The sequence below is a fragment of the Pectinophora gossypiella genome, chromosome 17, assembly GCF_024362695.1.
Source record: "Pectinophora gossypiella chromosome 17, ilPecGoss1.1, whole genome shotgun sequence".
Classification (NCBI taxonomy): domain Eukaryota; kingdom Metazoa; phylum Arthropoda; class Insecta; order Lepidoptera; family Gelechiidae; genus Pectinophora; species Pectinophora gossypiella.
Window position 1 is genome coordinate 10204836 of NC_065420.1, and position 18563 is coordinate 10223398.

General features: G+C 39.9%; 4 protein-coding genes across 5 annotated transcripts; 2 read left to right on the forward strand and 2 right to left on the reverse strand.

Moving 5' to 3' along the window:
- Nucleotides 1–335: 335 nt before the first annotated feature.
- On the forward strand, nucleotides 336–7299 carry LOC126374576 (uncharacterized). Its single transcript, XM_050021267.1, has 8 exons — nucleotides 336–547; nucleotides 618–863; nucleotides 1150–1405; nucleotides 2707–2882; nucleotides 3932–4054; nucleotides 4311–4453; nucleotides 5369–5540; nucleotides 6800–7299. The coding sequence occupies exons 1-8, from the start codon at nucleotides 437–439 to the stop codon at nucleotides 6911–6913; spliced, it is 1341 nt and encodes a 446-aa protein (XP_049877224.1). The 5' UTR covers nucleotides 336–436; the 3' UTR covers nucleotides 6914–7299.
- On the reverse strand, nucleotides 7220–9093 carry LOC126374577 (arginine/serine-rich coiled-coil protein 2-like). The gene is made up of 2 exons (XM_050021268.1): nucleotides 8465–9093; nucleotides 7220–7662 (listed from the first exon to the last, which is right to left on the reverse strand). The coding sequence occupies exons 1-2, from the start codon at nucleotides 8981–8983 to the stop codon at nucleotides 7309–7311; spliced, it is 873 nt and encodes a 290-aa protein (XP_049877225.1). The 5' UTR covers nucleotides 8984–9093; the 3' UTR covers nucleotides 7220–7308.
- A 445-nt stretch (nucleotides 9094–9538) lies between these two features.
- Nucleotides 9539–13850, reverse strand: LOC126374551 (splicing regulatory glutamine/lysine-rich protein 1). Of its 2 annotated transcripts, none has more exons than XM_050021213.1 (4): nucleotides 12975–13850; nucleotides 12543–12703; nucleotides 11059–11193; nucleotides 9539–10494 (listed from the first exon to the last, which is right to left on the reverse strand). In XM_050021213.1, exons 1-4 carry the CDS (start codon nucleotides 13689–13691, stop codon nucleotides 9699–9701), a joined length of 1809 nt encoding a protein of 602 aa, XP_049877170.1. In that variant the 5' UTR covers nucleotides 13692–13850; the 3' UTR covers nucleotides 9539–9698. The 2 variants fall into 2 exon arrangements, with proteins under 2 accessions (XP_049877170.1, XP_049877169.1); XM_050021212.1 differs by having other exon boundaries at nucleotides 9539–10497.
- Nucleotides 13851–14165: 315 nt separating this feature from the next.
- Nucleotides 14166–18528, forward strand: LOC126374555 (uncharacterized). Its single transcript, XM_050021220.1, has 5 exons — nucleotides 14166–14239; nucleotides 14358–14479; nucleotides 14626–14767; nucleotides 16116–16291; nucleotides 18391–18528. Exons 1-5 carry the CDS (start codon nucleotides 14215–14217, stop codon nucleotides 18508–18510), a joined length of 585 nt encoding a protein of 194 aa, XP_049877177.1. The 5' UTR covers nucleotides 14166–14214; the 3' UTR covers nucleotides 18511–18528.
- Nucleotides 18529–18563: the final 35 nt, after the last annotated feature.

Genomic DNA, 18563 nt, shown 5'->3' on the forward strand with positions numbered 1-18563 from the left:
CGAAACCCAACGTATTGCAATTTGCTAGCATCAGTGGCACGGGTATGTAGATAGCATTCGCTGTGTCCGTTGGTCAAACCCGTGGTGTCACCTAAGCTGGTATAGCAAGGACTATTTGTGGTATAGCCATACTATAAATCAAAATAATAATATATCCGAAGTGGCCGTAATACTATTGGTATGGTAGTTTCCGCGTGGCGCGCTATATCTGTAATTTCATAATTCACATCACTGAAAAAACATGCTAAGGTAAAAATATATTTTCAAAGAAAATTTTGAAGTGAAAAGAAACGTAATTTAAAACAACAACAAATTTGACAGTTGTTTTACTTTGATTGACAGATCGGTTACTACTTTGTGAATTGTGTCTGTATAAAATTGTTAAATGAAATAAAAAAGGAAGATCCAATACAGTAGGACTTCAATCGTTTTGAGAATGTCTGCAATTGGTCCAGAGTTCTTTAATTTCATCAAAAAGTTAGAAGATAATGGTGATAAACTGGTAGCAACTACACCTTTGGAGCAACCGATTGAATTCGAGTTTAATGTTCGTAATTTTACTTATCTACTTAAATTATTATTCGATACGTTTTGTAACGAAAGTGTAATATTTGCAGAATTCGACATGTCACGTGTGTAACGGATACTATGGACCTAGTTTTGGGGAGCCTGTGTGTGTGACTTGTCATGCGTTTTTGTTCCCTGATTTCCCCTCATATTTGCCAAGTTCGTACTTCTACAGCGAGAAAACAGACGATGGGGATTCGGGGAATGACGAACCGTCGGATTTAAATTATAATTCCGATCGCAGGGCGAACAGATCTTGTCCCTTACCTGCCTGGTGGTACTACAGAGTCAGCAATGTTAGTATACAATTTTTATATTTTGTCTTTTCAACTAAATTCCAAATTGGGTTAGCTATTTATTTGTCATACATAATTAATTGGTACCCATGTATTTTCCTTAAAGATTGATCATTAATCAATCGTTAAGTTGCTCTTACTCCTTTGAAAGATGTACTTGAAAACAAATTATCGTAGTTGCTTTTATTTACACCATAAATCTAGTTATAAAATTATACAGTGCTGTAAAACTAGTAACACCTTATTGAAGGCATCCCACTAATGTACAAGTTTGCTCTTGGTCTAGAATTCTTTAGACAGTGAAACCAGTCCGGAAGATGAAGCAAGTCGCGCTAGCAATTCAGGGCCTGGTGCAAGTGGGAGCGGTAGTGGGGGTAGTGCAGCAGGCCCCTCACCCTTCAGCAGGGAGGGGGCGGAAGAGCGCGCCGGGTTCGGGCCGCCGCCGCAGCCCCCGAGCTTGGCGCGGTCACTACAGGCCCTATCTACGCCACGGCCTCCAGATAATTTGGCTCCTGGTATCGTAGAGCAGTTACCTAGTGAAGGTAGGTGCTTATTTTACTTGTTATTGTTACTTTATGTAGTGACAAAATTACTGTCTGAAGCTAAAAACTGTGAAGCAAGAAAACATTGCCTACTAACTTATCATGTCAACTCTCTGACTGCCGATTTATTGGGGGAAGTATTGTATACACAAGACTCAAGAGGAACAGTGTTCCATCTTTAATAGATTTCCAGGCAAAAGTGAGACAGATCAATGGATCATTTCTCACCACAATGAAGACTAAACACGGCAGAAATCTAACAAAGAAGCAGCTAAATGTCCATGATGAAAGATTGCTGTGTTGACCAGGAGTAGCAGTAGGCTCTGCACGGCAACCGTGCTGAGCGCGGCGCGAATTATATCGAAGCCTTCCACCACTAGCCATTTGACGTCCATCTACGTGGATAGCATTTGTATTGTTTATTGGTCCAAGCGCTCGATATATAAGGTTATCATGCAGACCTGGCAGGATACATAAAAGAAAAAAAAAAGGAACTTCTGCTGGACTGGAACTGAATTGAAAATGTTGTTAGCTGCTTGTCTTCTTGGTTCATGTCGTAAAACCAACAGGGACTGATGGTGACCTTTCTTAAATGATGGCCCATTATATTATAGGTAATGGAGTGATCACCAGTCACAAAACCATCACCACCAATTAATTTATCTAATCCATCTTAGGATGTTGTATCAAAAGTGGCTGCAAGTTGTCTTCTGATCATTTGTTTATTTTCTTTTATGTATGTCTGTTCCTGACAGAGGGCAGCAGTAACTGTCAGTACTATTCATAGGCGGAGGACAGGAGTCCTAGTATGGCTTTGTAATAGACTACTCTGGGCGCCATCCCACTTGCGTCTGACAGAGTACTGCGGGGCGGAAGGCAAGAGGAAAACCACTGCCCTATTTTTCCCTAAAAAAGTAGCATGGAAAATGCTGCACCGACAAGAGCGTCGCTCTTAAATTGATGATGATGATGTCTGTTTTGTGACATACTGGTAAATGCTATTAAGAGCGTGTCTAAAAGATAACCAACAAAAATAAAAATAGCGACAAAGTCGGGCTAGAAGCGAAAAATCTAATGACCGACTTAAAAATAACTTAAAAGATATAGAAAGTCTTATGTCCTAGGACAGCCTGACATGTAAATAAACATATAAAGTTAAACTATGTAATAATGTTGGTGAATACGGGCCATTTTTATTTTGTTTATGTCTGTTCTGTGCCGATTCCTTATTCGACAGGAGAAAGGCATGTTCAACAGGAATTCAAAAGAGAAATGTTAAAATATGAACTCCCTTCCGGCAGTACTCCTGTGCATCTTCAGCTACCTGGACGACCTGTCGCTGTGCGCGTGCGCGTGCGTGTGCGCGCGCTGGTGGCGGCTGGTGCGCGCGCGCGTGGCGCCGCCGCGCTGGGCCGCCTTCGCCGCGCGACGCTGGCCGCTGTTCCGGCCCTTCCTCGCTAACATCGACTGGCATAGGGTACGACAAACTTAACCTTATTTTAGCTTGATATTCCTATCTTGGACTTACCGTAATAAGCATGGCAATATTTATAGAATTTAATTATTATACACACAACATAAGCTCACAACTATATCCGAATTGGGGTAGTCACTAGTCAGAGATACATCCGTCACAAGATGAACTAAGTACCCACACCTCCTCGAGCTTTCTATTAGACCAACGTGATATCTGGTGAGCCGTATCGCCGTCTGATACGACACCTAGGTAACTATGTGTCCTTATATAACAAATATTCAAATTCAAAATCTTTATTTTCAGACTATTGTCCATAGATGTTAGTAACATAGTACTTAATCCTTATGTTAGTAGACTAATGGCCCCGATTCCTGCAGACACCGCCTAATTTTATTTTCATATATTCGTCATTTTCATATCCGTCGAAAAGGAAAGGGACGGATGATTCACAGCTCTTAATTTTAGGAAGAATGAGTAAATGAATGAATAACCCGGGCGAATCAAAAGGTACGTCGCTGGTATGCAATTCGTTTGACGTGCTGTCTACTTAACTGTGTCGGGTTATTGACGGATGTAAAATTTTTAGACGGTTGGTTTAGATTTGTGCTTAAAATTGACGTGTGTTCCATTAATTTTATGCTTGTCGGTTATCCGTCCCTTTCCTTTTCGGCGGATAAGAAAAGGACAGATATAACTTAAAATAAAATTAGGTGGTATTTACAGGAATTAGCACCAACATTTATTTATGAAAACAAATTATGAAAATAATTATAAATAAATTATGAAAAAAATAGACAACCAATCTCTGTAAATAAGTGGCCGCGGCGCATCTTGCCACAACTGCGTGTAACGACACCGTACAACTGATATTGCACTTATTTGAACAGCCATAACATCTTAATTTGAGGGAACAAACTTATACTATCTACATAACTTAATGTATCCGTATTTACAAAACGGTTCGGGCGCTTCTTTTAGAAAAAAAGTTTTTAGCGCATATAAGTCTATTTGTTGATAAGAAGTCAGTGCTTATGTTGTGTTGTGTTTAGAAATACCAGTCGCTGGTGGAGTCGTGTTTCTGCCGCAACTGCCTCGTGCAGATGTGTGTGCAGGCGCAGCCGGCCGGCGAAGAGAACGCCTGGCGACGGAACCGTCTGAGGATCGAGCTCAAGGTACCATATGTATTTTATTATTTACGTACGAGCCGCTTCATGAGTCATCTTCTCTGCCCTCCACTGGGGCAATTCCTGTTCGGCTTATCCTTGTCGCGGGGCAGCGCCTCTTACCCAGACCTACGGGGTATAACGTAGAAACCTTGCCCAGGGATACGGATGAAGGCCTCAACAATCGCAGACCGAGCGCATTTACCGCTGCGCCACCGAGCTCCTCCTAGCGGGTTTATGTTTTATGTATTATTTCGGTCTACAGATGATGCGCAATGACCCGCCGGAGGGCATCGCGGCGACCCCGCTGGACCCCAAGTGCTGCCACTGGCAGGCCAGCGTCACGGGACCCGTGGGCTCGCCGTACGAGGGCGGAGTCTTCTATCTCTACATACAGGTGCCTTACTCGTAAGTACAAGCACGCCTATATCGTGAGGCCCGGATTTAAAGATGATGATGATGTCCTCCCAGACGTATCCGTCGACGGTGACACCCTTAGCTAGTGTTAGCCTGAGCTCTTGCATGGGCGCGGGCGTGACTAGCAAACCCAAATTTAGTTTTGAAAGTCCTGTTGCAAGAAGCACAATAGAGAGTCCCATTTGAGTTATATGTGTAGTGGTAGGAGGGCTTGGGTCGAGTTTTTCGGATCTGGCGTTTGGCGTCAAGATCTTCAAGACGGGTTCGTTCTAGTTTCCAACCAGTCAAATCGGTTACTTTTTACTAAACATCAATACACGAAATTACTATGGAATTTGTATGAAAAAGCACATTGTGACGTCACAGAAAAACGTGATAAAATGTCGGACTTCTTATAATTTTTTTCTTGATCGAGTTAAATATAAAAAAGAACATGTTTTTCGTTAGTGTCTTACTTTAGTAATCAGAATTTCATAATTTATTTTGAACCTAGTACACAATTCTCAATAATAATGTTCCAAATTCAAATAATGAGGTAGAATACCAACCCCATCAACCCTGGTGTCATAGCTACTATTACTAGCCGCTAAAGGCTCCAGACTACTAAATAGGGAGATGATATATATACAGGGTGTTAGTGACATCGTAACATTCGTAACGAATACTGAAGAGGAGGAGGAAGGAAGAGGAAGATGTTCAGCACATTATTCTGACTTAATATCAAGTGGAATTTTCTATCGCAAAAGTATAGAATTGAAAATAATGTAAAAAAGCTAAAAAAAAACATTAATTTTGCGACGGAAATTTCCACTTGATATCAACTCAGAATGATGGTCTCAATCATCCCTCAAAGTTTTCGTTTTCGTTCTTTGATATGATGATGAGTGTATGTATGTTTCTCCGCAGGTACCCGATGAGCCCGCCGGTGGTCCGCTTCCTGACCCGCATCCTGCACCCGAACGTGTCCCGCCACGGCGACGTCGGCATCGACTCCGTGCACCACAACTGGTCGCTCGCACTCACCATCAGCAAAGTGCTCATCTCCATACAGAGTCTGCTCACCGACCCGTATACTTCTGTTAGTATTCATTTGCTCCTACAATATTTCTACTGTTTCCATGGGTCTATAGAAAGGCCAAATTAGTAAGCAAACTTTGATGGAAAAGGACCTCTTCCGAGCTTACATTTTCTTACTATGACACCAAACGTGTGTGCCCATTACAATGGATTTTATTGGATTTAAAACATCTCGATTGTTCATACATTTTGTTAAAAAATATATCCATTAGCAAAAAATAATATTGGTGTGTATTATACAGTTAGAACATTGATTATTGTGGCGCCAAACGTACGTAAACTATGACTTCTATGACCATTATTTTGACTTAATGAACTTTCCGTTTTGGTTTACATTCGAAAATGCCGGTCAGCGGTGTCATGGCTTTCACATTTGGACCTAAACGGATAAAAGTCAGCATAAGGTTCAAATCAGATTCGCCGAAAATTCCAGATACGTCACTCAATGTTATATAATACAGCCTATCCGATTCCGGTTCCTATTTTAGTAACTTACTATTATGATTCATTTAGTCTAGTGGTTACAGAGTTTGCCTCACCAAATGGAGCTCTCGGCTTCGATTCCCGGTAGGGGCATTGTCGAAATTACTTTGTAAGACTATCCTTCGTTTGGTTAAGTTTGCAAACGATCGCTTAATTGTCCGAAAATTAAGATTTCGTGGCTTGAAAACCTAAAAGCATTGTCCCCGGCTATTATTATGTATTAAGTACGTAATCTTTACATAGCATGGGTGGTACTATCCTCTGGTGCTGAAAAATAACTAATAACCCTGGCACAAGCGTTGGTGGAGTCGGTCATTGACCTGCCAGCTCACAGGAAAGAGAGATTTCAGTATTACAGACATTATAGACATTCCTTTGTTACATGACAGTTGCCCATATCGTTCCAAACGTTTACAGATACATTAATACTTTCTTTTTATTTGCATCGCCTCTATAACAGGGCGAGACTTTGGTAAGCCCTATTTTATATTTTATTCGGACATTACTTGTGTATGATCTAAATACAAAATATTTTTTATTTATGCTGATTATCATTTCGGGCTTGTCATTAAAACCGAACCGAGGGGTTATGTCTTATTAACATGATGGAATTTAAAATGATATGGGCGATGGGCCAGTTACCGTCACATACGGTTCTAGGTAGGTACATATCAGGAGTCCTAGCTCCTTAGTCCTTCATTACCAAATGTGGCTGCATGTCGTTGTCTTGTGTTTTAAAGGACGTAAATCACTTGATAAATGATGTTTGTTTAACAGGTTTGTATGGAGCCAGAGCTGGGGCAGATGTACGTTCGCGATCGCGCGCGATTCGAATCGTTGGCGCGTCGGTGGACGTGGCGATACGCTATGCACGACATACTGCCATACTGAACACCTTCATACAAGAACACTGAATATAATGCGACTGGCTATAAAAGGTACAATGCAAGAAGGACTGACTTAATATCCAGTAATGGATTCAAACAAGCTGGATTGGTGAACGTGTAAGACAAACGCGGACCGAGACGCCGCTGAGAAAATGACTTTTTTGGTTCTGCGGTAGAAGATAAACTTGAGTGTAACGAAAAGGTTAACACTTTAAAGCGAAGTTAAGAAACTTTGAACTGAATAAGCAAGGAATGTTAGAGCTTAGCGCTCAGATTTTGGCTGTGTAGTTATAAGCAGTGAAACATCAGAAAATGTCTTGAAATTTTATTATGTAATGTAACTGCAATGTAAAATGTATCTTAAATAAAATATTATTATACGTAATTGAATGTAGAATATTATTTAATAGAACTTTTCAACTGTATATTAGGAGCAATCTTCGGTGTGGTTGCGTCCCTGCTGAACATATAAGATATGGATTTGAGATTATTCTTGTTTATAACCTGATCCCATATTTGTTTTAATTGGACGCAATTACACAGAGCGGGTTCACAGTCACTACTACTCGGCTTCCTACAATAGCCAGGGTAGGGGGCTTCTGATATTGGCAACCATCTTCTGAAACCCGGGGGGAACAGCGGGCGCCGCGTCTTCTCAATATACGATTCTGCCTTTTCAACCTTCCGATCTGTATGGATTCTCAAACTCCCAGGCACATAGTAGTGGATATACGACGCTAGCATAAAGACGCCCTGAAATTATTATAATTATCACAATTTGACGGGTAAAAACATATCGAAGCATTATTTTAAAATTTTAACATTCTCACATGAATATTGATGAGTTCAAACTCGATTGGATACGTAGTTCCTACTGTTACATTCATAGTTATTTTATTAACTATGCCATTACAATAGCACGCTTATATTACTGTGCATTGAAGCTTACTGATAAGAAGTATTAAGTTTAAACAATAGACGTATTATTCCTTCGTTCTCATAATATTATATTCTATTGTAACATACTATTATATCGAGACACTGCTGCATTTATTACAAAAAAAAACTTATAGTTATGTATTTTTTTGTTCTTATATTAGTGCTTTATACTATTTGATCGATCTAGGTACTAAATTTATTATAAACGATTTTTCATTTCTTTATGTATTTTTTTTTTGTTTTTAGAGCTGTACCATGATTATTCTTTATTTATTGGTTTTATACTTTTTTTGTTCCTTTCCTATAATATTATTTCATATAAGTATTTCCGATTTAATTAACGGCTGTGGTGTCTTTCGTGTAATCTTGCTTTGCCTTGCGAGCAACAACAGTGCCTTGCCTTGGTCCTTGAACGAGATCTTCCGCGTGAGTTACACCTGGATCTACCACGAGACTTCTCTCGAGATCTCCCTCTAGACCTCCCACGAGATCTAACTCTAGACCTGCCACGGGATCTTCCTCTGGATCGAGAGCGATTTCTTCCTGTGGAGTGAGAACGGTCTCTCCCTCTCACACGTTTAGGAGACTTCTGCCCACCAACGGCTAAGACAATTACCTCTCTTTCCTTGCATTTATTTGGAGATATCTCTCTGCTCCTTCCTCGAGAATTACTCCTTGATGACCTTGATATACTTCTAGAGTGATCTCTGGAGCGCAAACGATCTCTGCACCTATGTTTAGATTGAATCATTTGATCGTCAGTCAATGAGACAAGTATAATATCTTCGTTAAATTTTTTTGTACATCTTTCCTTAGAATTTCCTCTGGAATAGCACCTAGATCGTCTTGAATGACACCGAGATCGTCCTCTAGAGTGGCCTCGGGACCTTCTAGAATGACTTCTTGACCTGGAGCGATCTCTACCTCTAGATCGGCACCGTCCTTTTTCACTAACATCCTCTCCATCCACTGCTACCAGAATTACTTCACCCCCGTTACTTCTCGATCTCTCTCTGGAGTGGCCTCTCGAATGAGAGCGCTCTCTATGTCTGTGATGAGCACGTGAATTTTCCTCACCTTCAGTTGTTCCTGTGGTGTCTAAGTTGCATACTTCTATAACAACCGAAGTATCCATTGCGGCTGGAGTATACTGGATCTGTAACACACAACTAAACACTAGTTTAGTTATTATTTCACTGACTTTTAGGTTTATTCGACTTACGCGCTTTGATCACTACACTTACTGGATGTGCACTTGAATGAATGTCCGACTATGACAGCTGGAATATTTATACGATGCGAGTTACTGCACAAGAATTACAACTATTGCGCAACATTGTTACATAATTAATTATAATATTATGAAATAGTTATTTTTTTCTTCATGGAAATTGCATAATCTTCAAAAATATTACACACAACACAGCATCACGCACTGTAGCTCGAAAAGGGTAAGCAGAGGTGTATAGTACCTATATTATACAGGGTGTAAGTGACATCGTAACAAATACTAAGTGAGATGATTCAGAACATGATTCTGAGTTAATTTAGTGTGTTTTACCTCAAAGTTTTTGTTACGATGTCACTAACACCCTGCATATACCCACTCCTCATTATATTTAAAAAAAAAGTCTCATGTAATAGGGGGTCGCGCCTATTGCTATTAACTGGGCACAAATCAAAAGCAAAATAATTGTCATTTAATTTATTTATCCTTAATTACATTGACGAAAGTCGACTAAAGAAATGTGGATTTTAAGTTGGAAATACAATTGATAAAATAAACACGAGACTATCAGTAGAAAAATAAAAGAGAACGAGTAATCTGCAACATATACAAGTTAAGCGAACTACGGTGAATTGGAAATGTCCATATTGTCTGGAGAATTTTTTTCGTCGCTCATGTCCATAGGTTTGGTTTCAATGATAGAGGTTGCCTTTTCTTCTGCGACTGGCGGCAATGGTGACCGCTCGCGGGATTTGCGGTCGTGAGGCGTTTTGGAATCCCTGTGCGAGTGTGAGCGACTCTTCGAGCGGCGGCTGTGGGACCGGGAACGTTTCCTGTCGCGCGAGCGTGACCGCTTCCTGTCCCTCGACCGTGACCGCTTGCGATCCCTTGACCGAGATCTCTTACGGTCCCGAGACCGCGACCGCTTCCTCGACCGAGAACGTTTCCTGGAACGTGATCGTTTCCTAGAGCGCGACCGCTTACGCGACCGGGACCGCTTCCTACGAGAGCGCGACCGCGATCTACGCCTCGAGCGTGATCGGTCGCGTTTCTTGTCTCGCGAGCGGGAACGATCCTTCTTCTTCGCCGGCGACTTCGAGCGCTCCTTTTCTTTTAATTCCTTATCAGATTCTTTTTCCTTGTCATCAGCTGGAGTCGAAGCTTTAGATTTGGTAGAATCGGATCCGTTTCCGTTGCCGTTGGTCTCGATAGTTTCGGGTTTGGAATCTTGGCTGGTGTCTTCCTTTTCGGGTTCTTTTTGTGGTGATTTGGATTTTTCTGATTTATCTCTGTCGACGGATTCCTTCTTGTCCTTGTCCTTGCGGTCGCGGCTGCGGTCGCGGTCTCGCTTGGAGCGCGAGCCGCGGTGGCGGGAGCGTGAGCGGGAACGCCGCGAGCTGCGGTGCCGGGACCGCGACCTGCTGACACCACACCACACTGTTAGTTTGTAATTATTAACCAATATACTTATCTCTAGGTTTTCCAATAGGTTCGACGAGAATACACTACATACACCACACCATCCCACATTGCTCCATCGTACTGTTTATCATAACAATCTTAGGAATTCGTAGCCGTGGCGGCTTCTGATTACTTGGAGCTCTGCTTACCTTATTATTTGATGAAAAGGTATCCTATGAGTATTACAAGAATGTGTTTGTTACCTATATGTATGAGCCGTGGTAGCCCAGTTGGTAGAACACTTGACTCTCATTTTGAAGTCGCAGTTCGAATTCCAGCACAGGCCTAAACCAATGACTTTCGAATTTGTTTTCGAATCCATGTGTTGTGAAGGAAAACATCGTGAGGAAACCCACATTCCCGAGAAATGCATTTTCGGAGGTATTGGGCTGGTTTTCCCTTCGCGGGTTGGAAGGTCAGACAGGCAGTTGCTTCTATAAAAAACTGGACTTGTCTTCGGGTTAGGTGAGCAGACCCTGTGAAAAACGGGATAATGCTAGGGGGATGATGTAAGTTGTTACCTGGAGCGATGCCGGTGCCTGGACCGTGAGCGGCGGCGGCGCGACCGCGAGCGTGACCGCTTGCGGTGCCCGCGGGAGCGCGACCGCCGTGAACGTGACCGCGACCGCCGGCGTGAGCGAGACCGGGACCGCGTCCTGAAAAAATCAAATCAAATCAATTTATTTGCGAGAACACATAAAATACAAAAAGGTGGTAAAATTATTCAGATAACAATGTTGTGATGTGTTCGGCCTGCAAAACCATAATCAATTAACATAACATAGCACCACATCTATCTGTTTCATTAATCAAGAAGGGATAGGAGGTGTATAGTATAAACACCCACACTCCGCCAGCTATGTCTAAGCTAAGTCCCGATTATAGGGAGCGAATCTATAGCCATTAACCGGGGCACAAATCCTGGACATCACGCAATACAATAATCTAAAAAATAAAATCATACAAATATATTTTATTGCCTGGGAGAAATTACTGTCTAAGCAAAAAGAGCCTAGACTGGTTAGTTTCCAATTAGTCAAATCAATAACTTTTTACTAAACATCAAAATACGAAATTACTATGGTATTTGTATGAAAAAGCACACTGTGACGTCATAGAAAAACGTGATAAAATTTCAGACTTATTATTACGTTTTTCTTGATTAAAATTCATAAATGAGTTATATTTATAGAAAAAATAAAATATTTCTTGTTAGTTTTAGATCTGTCTTTATTTAGTAGAACCTAGTACAGGACCCAATTGTCCCTTTCTGTATTTTGTGTCTTTTGCCTTTGTGCTCAATAATTTAAATTCTGTATTTGAATATGATACAATGCACAATTGTAGGTATTACCATTAACTAAGTAATTTGGTACCCACTTAGTTAATGTGATTAACATCGTTTTTGACCCTATTGTGCTTAATTGTGGTCCATGGTGTTGTTATGTGAATTTAGCCACACACACACAAATTTTCATAAAAGTATTAAATCCACAAAAAAACTAACAATAGCATAAGAGGGAGACAACACAATAATAATATAAGAGATGAATCCACAAGTCGGGCCCTGCTTTACCTTAACCACAATTGTATATGGGAATTGAAAAACAAAAGCTTTATATTAATCAGACGGAATATGAAGCATACCCCCATTACAGGCTGATCACCTGATTGGCCAAAAAGTAAGATGATCCATGCTTCGAAAGGCACGTTAAGCCATTGGTCACGGTTACTACTTACTGATGTAAGTGAGTAGTCGTTACTTGAGCCATGTCAGGGGCTTTTGCGGCTCAATAATAACCCTGACACCAGGGTTGATGAGGTTGATTCAATTCAGTTTCCTTTTGGTAAAAATAGCACAGAACTTAACAACAACATAAGCTCATAAGTATATCCCAATTGGAGTAACCAGAGGTACAGGTAAGATGAAGTAAGTATCCACACTTCACTGAGCTTTTTGTTAGACCAACATGATAGTATAGAACTCTATGAATAAATAGAATACCTTCTCTTATCCTTAGACAACAGGCCTATAACAGGGTCGATGGCAGCCGAGATTAGGTTCTGCGCTTCCTTCACACGGCACATCGCCTCCTCAATCTCACGCTGAGCCGCTTCATTACTCTTAGTCTGCGGTTTGCAGATTGCTTGAGTTGCATGATGCACCTGAAAGTTAATAGTTTTGTAATAAATCTAACATATTTAGCATTTATTGTGTGACTTTGACTATAATTATTTATGATTATCACCATTACGTGATAGGACATAACAATAACATTTTATAGTTATTTCATGAAACATTAATTTTAGGTAAGTAATTCTTCATTAATATGAAAATGTTGCATACAACTAACCTAACCTAAAATGAATGTGGAATGGAATTAGTTTAAAAAGAAAACTTAAACTCTTAAGTGAATAAAAGAATATTACTACTAACCTTAATAGTCTGCCCGTCACAAGAAGAACCATTCAATCTTAAAGCCTTAAGCACACTTTCCTGTTCTGTCATCTCAATCAATGCATACTTCAATTTGTCTGCCTCACGCTCACAAAACCGCAAGTACTTTACCTCTCCCGCTTGGCAGAAATGGTCAATAAGTTGTTGATGGGTCAGAGATCCTGTATCAATCACTAAAACAGTTCTTCTAATCTCTTCTATTTTGCGCGAGTCATAGGCAGCCGGCAGAGGCGGGTAAGGAGGTAGCCCCGCCGCTACCATTTTAGGGTCGTGAGTCTGTATGATCTGATTTGGCGGGACGCCTTCCAATGTGTTCATGACATGTGCCGGCAATCGTGGCTCCACAGTACTTAACCCTGGCACCAGAGTACCATTGCTGGACATCTCCAAAGCCTTATGCTCATCGGGTATTTCTCCTGACTGAACAGGTATCACAATCAAGGCCCGGTCGATGAACACAGTATTGGTCATATGCTGCGCAACGTTTACAGTCGCCGAATCGTAATACTTTACATAACATATTCGAGACTGAACTGGACATGATACGTCTCTGATTGTAGGGTACAGTCTAATGTCGTCAATTTTACCCAAGTACCCAAACAACGTTTGCATTTGGTCTTTCGTTGCCTGCGGCGCGATGTTGGTGACCTGTATCACCCGCGTACTCCCCGACACCATTTTAGATGATTTACACATTAAGGCGACAATAATTCATTACCTCCCTGACGAAAACGTATAATGATTATTATTTTACAATACCGATCTACATTTTGCGGATGAAACGCTTCAATAATTAAGAACTTTCTTGAAACACACACGCTCGACACAGAAATCACCAATGTCAAATATATTTTTTTTTACGATGTTGCTATTTTTCAATACAGAAATTTACCATAAGAGCACTGCTGCTCTCTAACTCAGAGAAAGGATAGAGTATCACTTTATACGTAGTTAGATTGACGTAAACGCGCTCGCACATGGAGAGAATTAAATTTTCGGGGGCCTTGAACTCAAGTTACTAACCGGTTTCTGAGTTTAAGGCCCCAGGAAATTTAAATTCCTCCATGTGAGATCGCGCTGAGTTTTGTGCTTCTCGTGTTTTCAAACTAATGTCGGTAGGTGGCGTTGTAATCACTTTTCTTTTCAAGTTACGCCTGTTGCCGCCTTTTGATTACATAGAGCAACAAACAACGTTTGTTCTAAAAGTTGTTATTGAATTATGTTGCAATTACAATTAAAAGCTGGTTTGTATTATAATTACAATATTACTTAATCCAAAGAGTAGGTCAATCTAAGTAAGGTAGGTAGTGTGTAGAAGTATTACTAATTCGTTGAGGAAAAATATTTTCTTTTCATTTACAGAAACAAAAAGAAAATTGTACGAAGAGAGACAAGTATACAAGCTACGCAATGCCGAGCGTTCTCTATGTGAAGAACTTTTTACAGTCAAGTCCGAAATAGAGTTTTTAACGGAGCAGTTAGAGGTAATTTATTGCGTTTTGATCTAAGTTTTCAGTAAATCCTCAATACATAACACAAGTAAATACAAAATACACCGAAATAGGTAGGACTAGATTACACGGCCTTATTATGAGCATTCTTCAAAATCGTTTTTCGTGTCTGCTTACAGGAGTTAAAGGATAAAATCTCCGAAACTTCCTACGCAATATCAAATATGGAAATGCAAAAGGCAGCCGAAAGTAGCAAATTGAATAACAATATTCAGTGGCTTGATCGTCATAAGAGAGAATTTGATGAAATATTTGCTGCAGGTAAGTTTAGTACAACTTTACTTACTTAAGTATTTGTACTTTCTGTATTTATTTAAAGACGTTTTATACATGATGTTAGTGACATCGTACCGAATACTGATACGGATGACTCAGACCATGATTCTAGTTGATATCAAGTGGAAATTTTCGTCCAAAATTCATGATTTTTTTTGTTTATTGTTTTTTCTGAGTCATCCGTAAGTTTTCATTACGATGTCACTAACACCCTGTATTTTGAGTTTTTGCATAACCATTCGATAAAGGGTGTATATTGAAGAGTAGGTGACTACTCTTTATTGATGCGTCGCGCGTCGTTCGATGTGATTGGTGTCATAGGTGTAGGTACATAGTTATTACCTGTATTAATCACTTGCTACTGTAATAATAGAGGCAAAGAAGGGAGGCAGTTAAAAGTACACGTATCGATTTGCACCTTGTATTGATTTTCTTAACGTGGGAAATATTGCAAATGTCTAACTACAAATCATGATAGATTGGCGTTGAATTATTTATCATAAGTAAGGTAAACTGCTACTTATCCTGTATGCATAAACAAGTCGAAAGTAGGTATTGCGTCAAACCAGGTGCGGCTCTCAGCGCTCCCCATTTGTCTGGCCAAATAGTGAGTACTATCTGAGGCAAATTTACAACAAGCCAAGCCAAAAAAAGATACTGCTTCAGTCGGCGAGAGATACCGAATTTCTGTTTCAATGATTCTGCCCGACTCCTGTTTTTTTTTTCGTTTAGTCAAGCAAACTTCTTGAAATTTCAACCGCCTGTGAGAGATGTGTTTTGCCTGGGTATAATAACAAGGGTCATAATTTACTCCCTTAGAACAGTACACTCAAAAACAAAGTTAAAGATGCATATGTCTGTTATCCATAAAATTAGAAGGTTACAAGCAACTCTATGCAGCGCCACCTATATTTTTTTGGGGGAGAGTAGCCTAGAAAGTCCCTCATTGAATGTTTAGTAAATCAGAAAATAGGTGTATCTGACAAGCATGTTCTCTTTGTAAGTTCACCTGGGGATCTCGCTATAAAAACAACAAAATAAACAATTTAATTTATTATCTATAAAGAAGATAGTCACTGTGTTTCTGTGATTCACCGGCTTTCTTCTCAAACGGAGAGCGCCAGTTCGAACCCCGGTACCGGACAGTTTCCACTAACACAGTTGTCTCCACCATTACAGACGGCGATACGGCTCACCGCCTATCACGTTGGTCTAACAGAAAGCTCCGTGAACTGTGGGCACTTAGTTCATCTTGCGATGTACCTCTGACCACCCCAATCGGGATATAGCCGTGGGCTTATGTTATTGTAGAGAAACATTGTTGTCGTTACAGAACAGAAATTACTGGAATGCCGTAACAATGCACTGAAGGAAAAGGAAGCTGAAGAACAAGAGTTAGAAAGACAAAAACAAAAGGAAATAGAAAAACAAAACCACGTGAAAGCGAATGAGGCATCAGCTATAGAAGAGGAATGTAGCGAAATTGAGCGGGAATGTGCAGTTTTGAAGGTAACGAGGGACCTTCCAGACTACTTTTTTTTTTTTTTTTAGTTTTCCCCGAAGGGTAAGGCAAAGGGAACTATGCCCATACAGCCATGTTTGACGTATTTTTTTTCTTGATGATTAATGAAATGATGAAAGGTGATGATGATGAAACCTAAGCCCCCACCCTCGGAGTAGACTCCTACTCCGAATCCCAAACGAATTAACTCAAAAGTCCGCATAAACTTTTGAGTTATGAAGCGGCTTCCCGGCACGAAGCGAAAATAGGCCGATACACTTTGTTTATTGAATACTCCAATATAATAACACTCGCGAATGTCTTCCGACTAACTTAATGCGATCATTAACCACAAAACACCACTTCGTATTAATTATTTAGATTACTCAATGAAGAAAGCAACTGTCCCGTTCTCGTTTCCCGCCGAAAAAGCCCCTTCCAGACTACGTTCACCAAAAATCTTATAGATGGTGTTGTAGCTTTAACATGATAATTAGGTACCTACCTGTTAACGACGCACGGACATTTTTATATAGATTTTATACCTTTTGATAATTATATACAATCTCCTTAGTTTATAAGAATTTCTGTTTTATTCTTCTATATGGTATGATTGTCTTTGTTTCTTCTCGGATCGGTCGTTTGTTGTCTAAAATTTTGTACCGTGTGAGAGCCCTCAGCGCTCCCCATTTGTCCGGCCAAGTAGTTAATGCCATCTGCGGCAAATCTACAATAAGTCATGTCAAAAAAAAAGAAAAGGGGCATTGAGCAAAGTACACTCTGTGGAGTACTGGCCCGTTGGCTACAGTCACCTCAGGCCTGAGTTTTTAAGTTTATTTTATTTTTGCTTTTCTTTTAAGGAATATCACTTTTACTAAAAATATATACAAGGAAAAAGGAAATACATAAAAGAAAAGCAAAAATAAAATAAACTTAAAAACTCAACGACCGATCTTGGTGACAGCGAAAATTGGAAGAGAAGAAACAAAAGACATTTTTTTTGTTTTGTTTTTCCCCGAAGGGTAAGGCAAAGGGAACTATGCCCATACAGCCATGTCTTACGTATTTTTTTTCTTGATGATTAATGAAATGATGAAAGGTGATGATGATGAAACCTAAGCCCCCACCCTCGGAGTAGACTCCTACTCCGAACCCCAAACGAATTAACTCAAAAGTCCGCATAAACTTTTGAGTTATGAAGCGGCTTCCCGGCACGAAGCGAAAATAGGCAGATACACTTTGTTTATTGAATACTCCAGTATAATAACACTCGCGAATGTCTTCCGACTAACTTAATGCGATCATTAACCACAAAACACCACTTCGTATTAATTATTTAGATTACTCAATGAAGAAAGCAACTGTCCCGTTCCCGTTTCCCGCCGAAAAGCCGAAACAAAAGACAATCATATAAAACAGAAATTCTTATAAACTAAAGGAGATTGTATATAATTATCAAAAGGTATAAAATCTATATAAAAATGTCCGTGCGTCGTTAACAGTACCTATTTTCTCATTACTCGGGTACACAATTATTCAACATACAATGTAATGTCCCTGTTCCAAGTAGGGAAGCCATTATTTTATTACGTAAGACTATTGCGAAAGTAGATTCGACACCCCTTGTAAACTTTATTCACCTGAGTTAATTCACCTAGGTGCATTAAACAAACTTTTAGTAATCTTTAATCACCAGGGTGCATTAAATTTACTTTTGAAAAACTTTATTCACCTTATTCACCTGGGTGCATAAATTTTTTTAAGTTTACTTTATTCACCGAAGTATGGAACCTCTTGATCAGTAAAAATCCCCTCGTAAACTTAATTCACCTGAGCTAATTCACCCTCTTTAAATTTCAAGCAGGTTGATAGATGAAGTCAATGAGTATTCAACATTTAAGTGTCATAATCGTTTGTCACATCAATTGTTATTTTTTCTGTTTTTGTAAAACTATTTATTTATATTAGAATAGATGTCTTTTGTTTTACCACGAGCGATGCAGGTGATTAAAGATTACTAAAAGTTTGTTTAATGCACCTAGGTGAATTAGCTCAGGTGAATTAAGTTTACGAAAGGATTCGACAGTTATCCACTTGTCCGTTTTAGAAAAGAAACGCTGCCATCATGCTTAAGTTACGTCGGAAACTTGTGGAGACAGAGGACGTTCGACGCGAGTTATTGAACAAACAGGAACCGCCTCTCCAACACAACGAAGCGACTCAATAACGACGCACATTTCATAACCATGATTTATTGATTACAGTAATAATAAATATTAA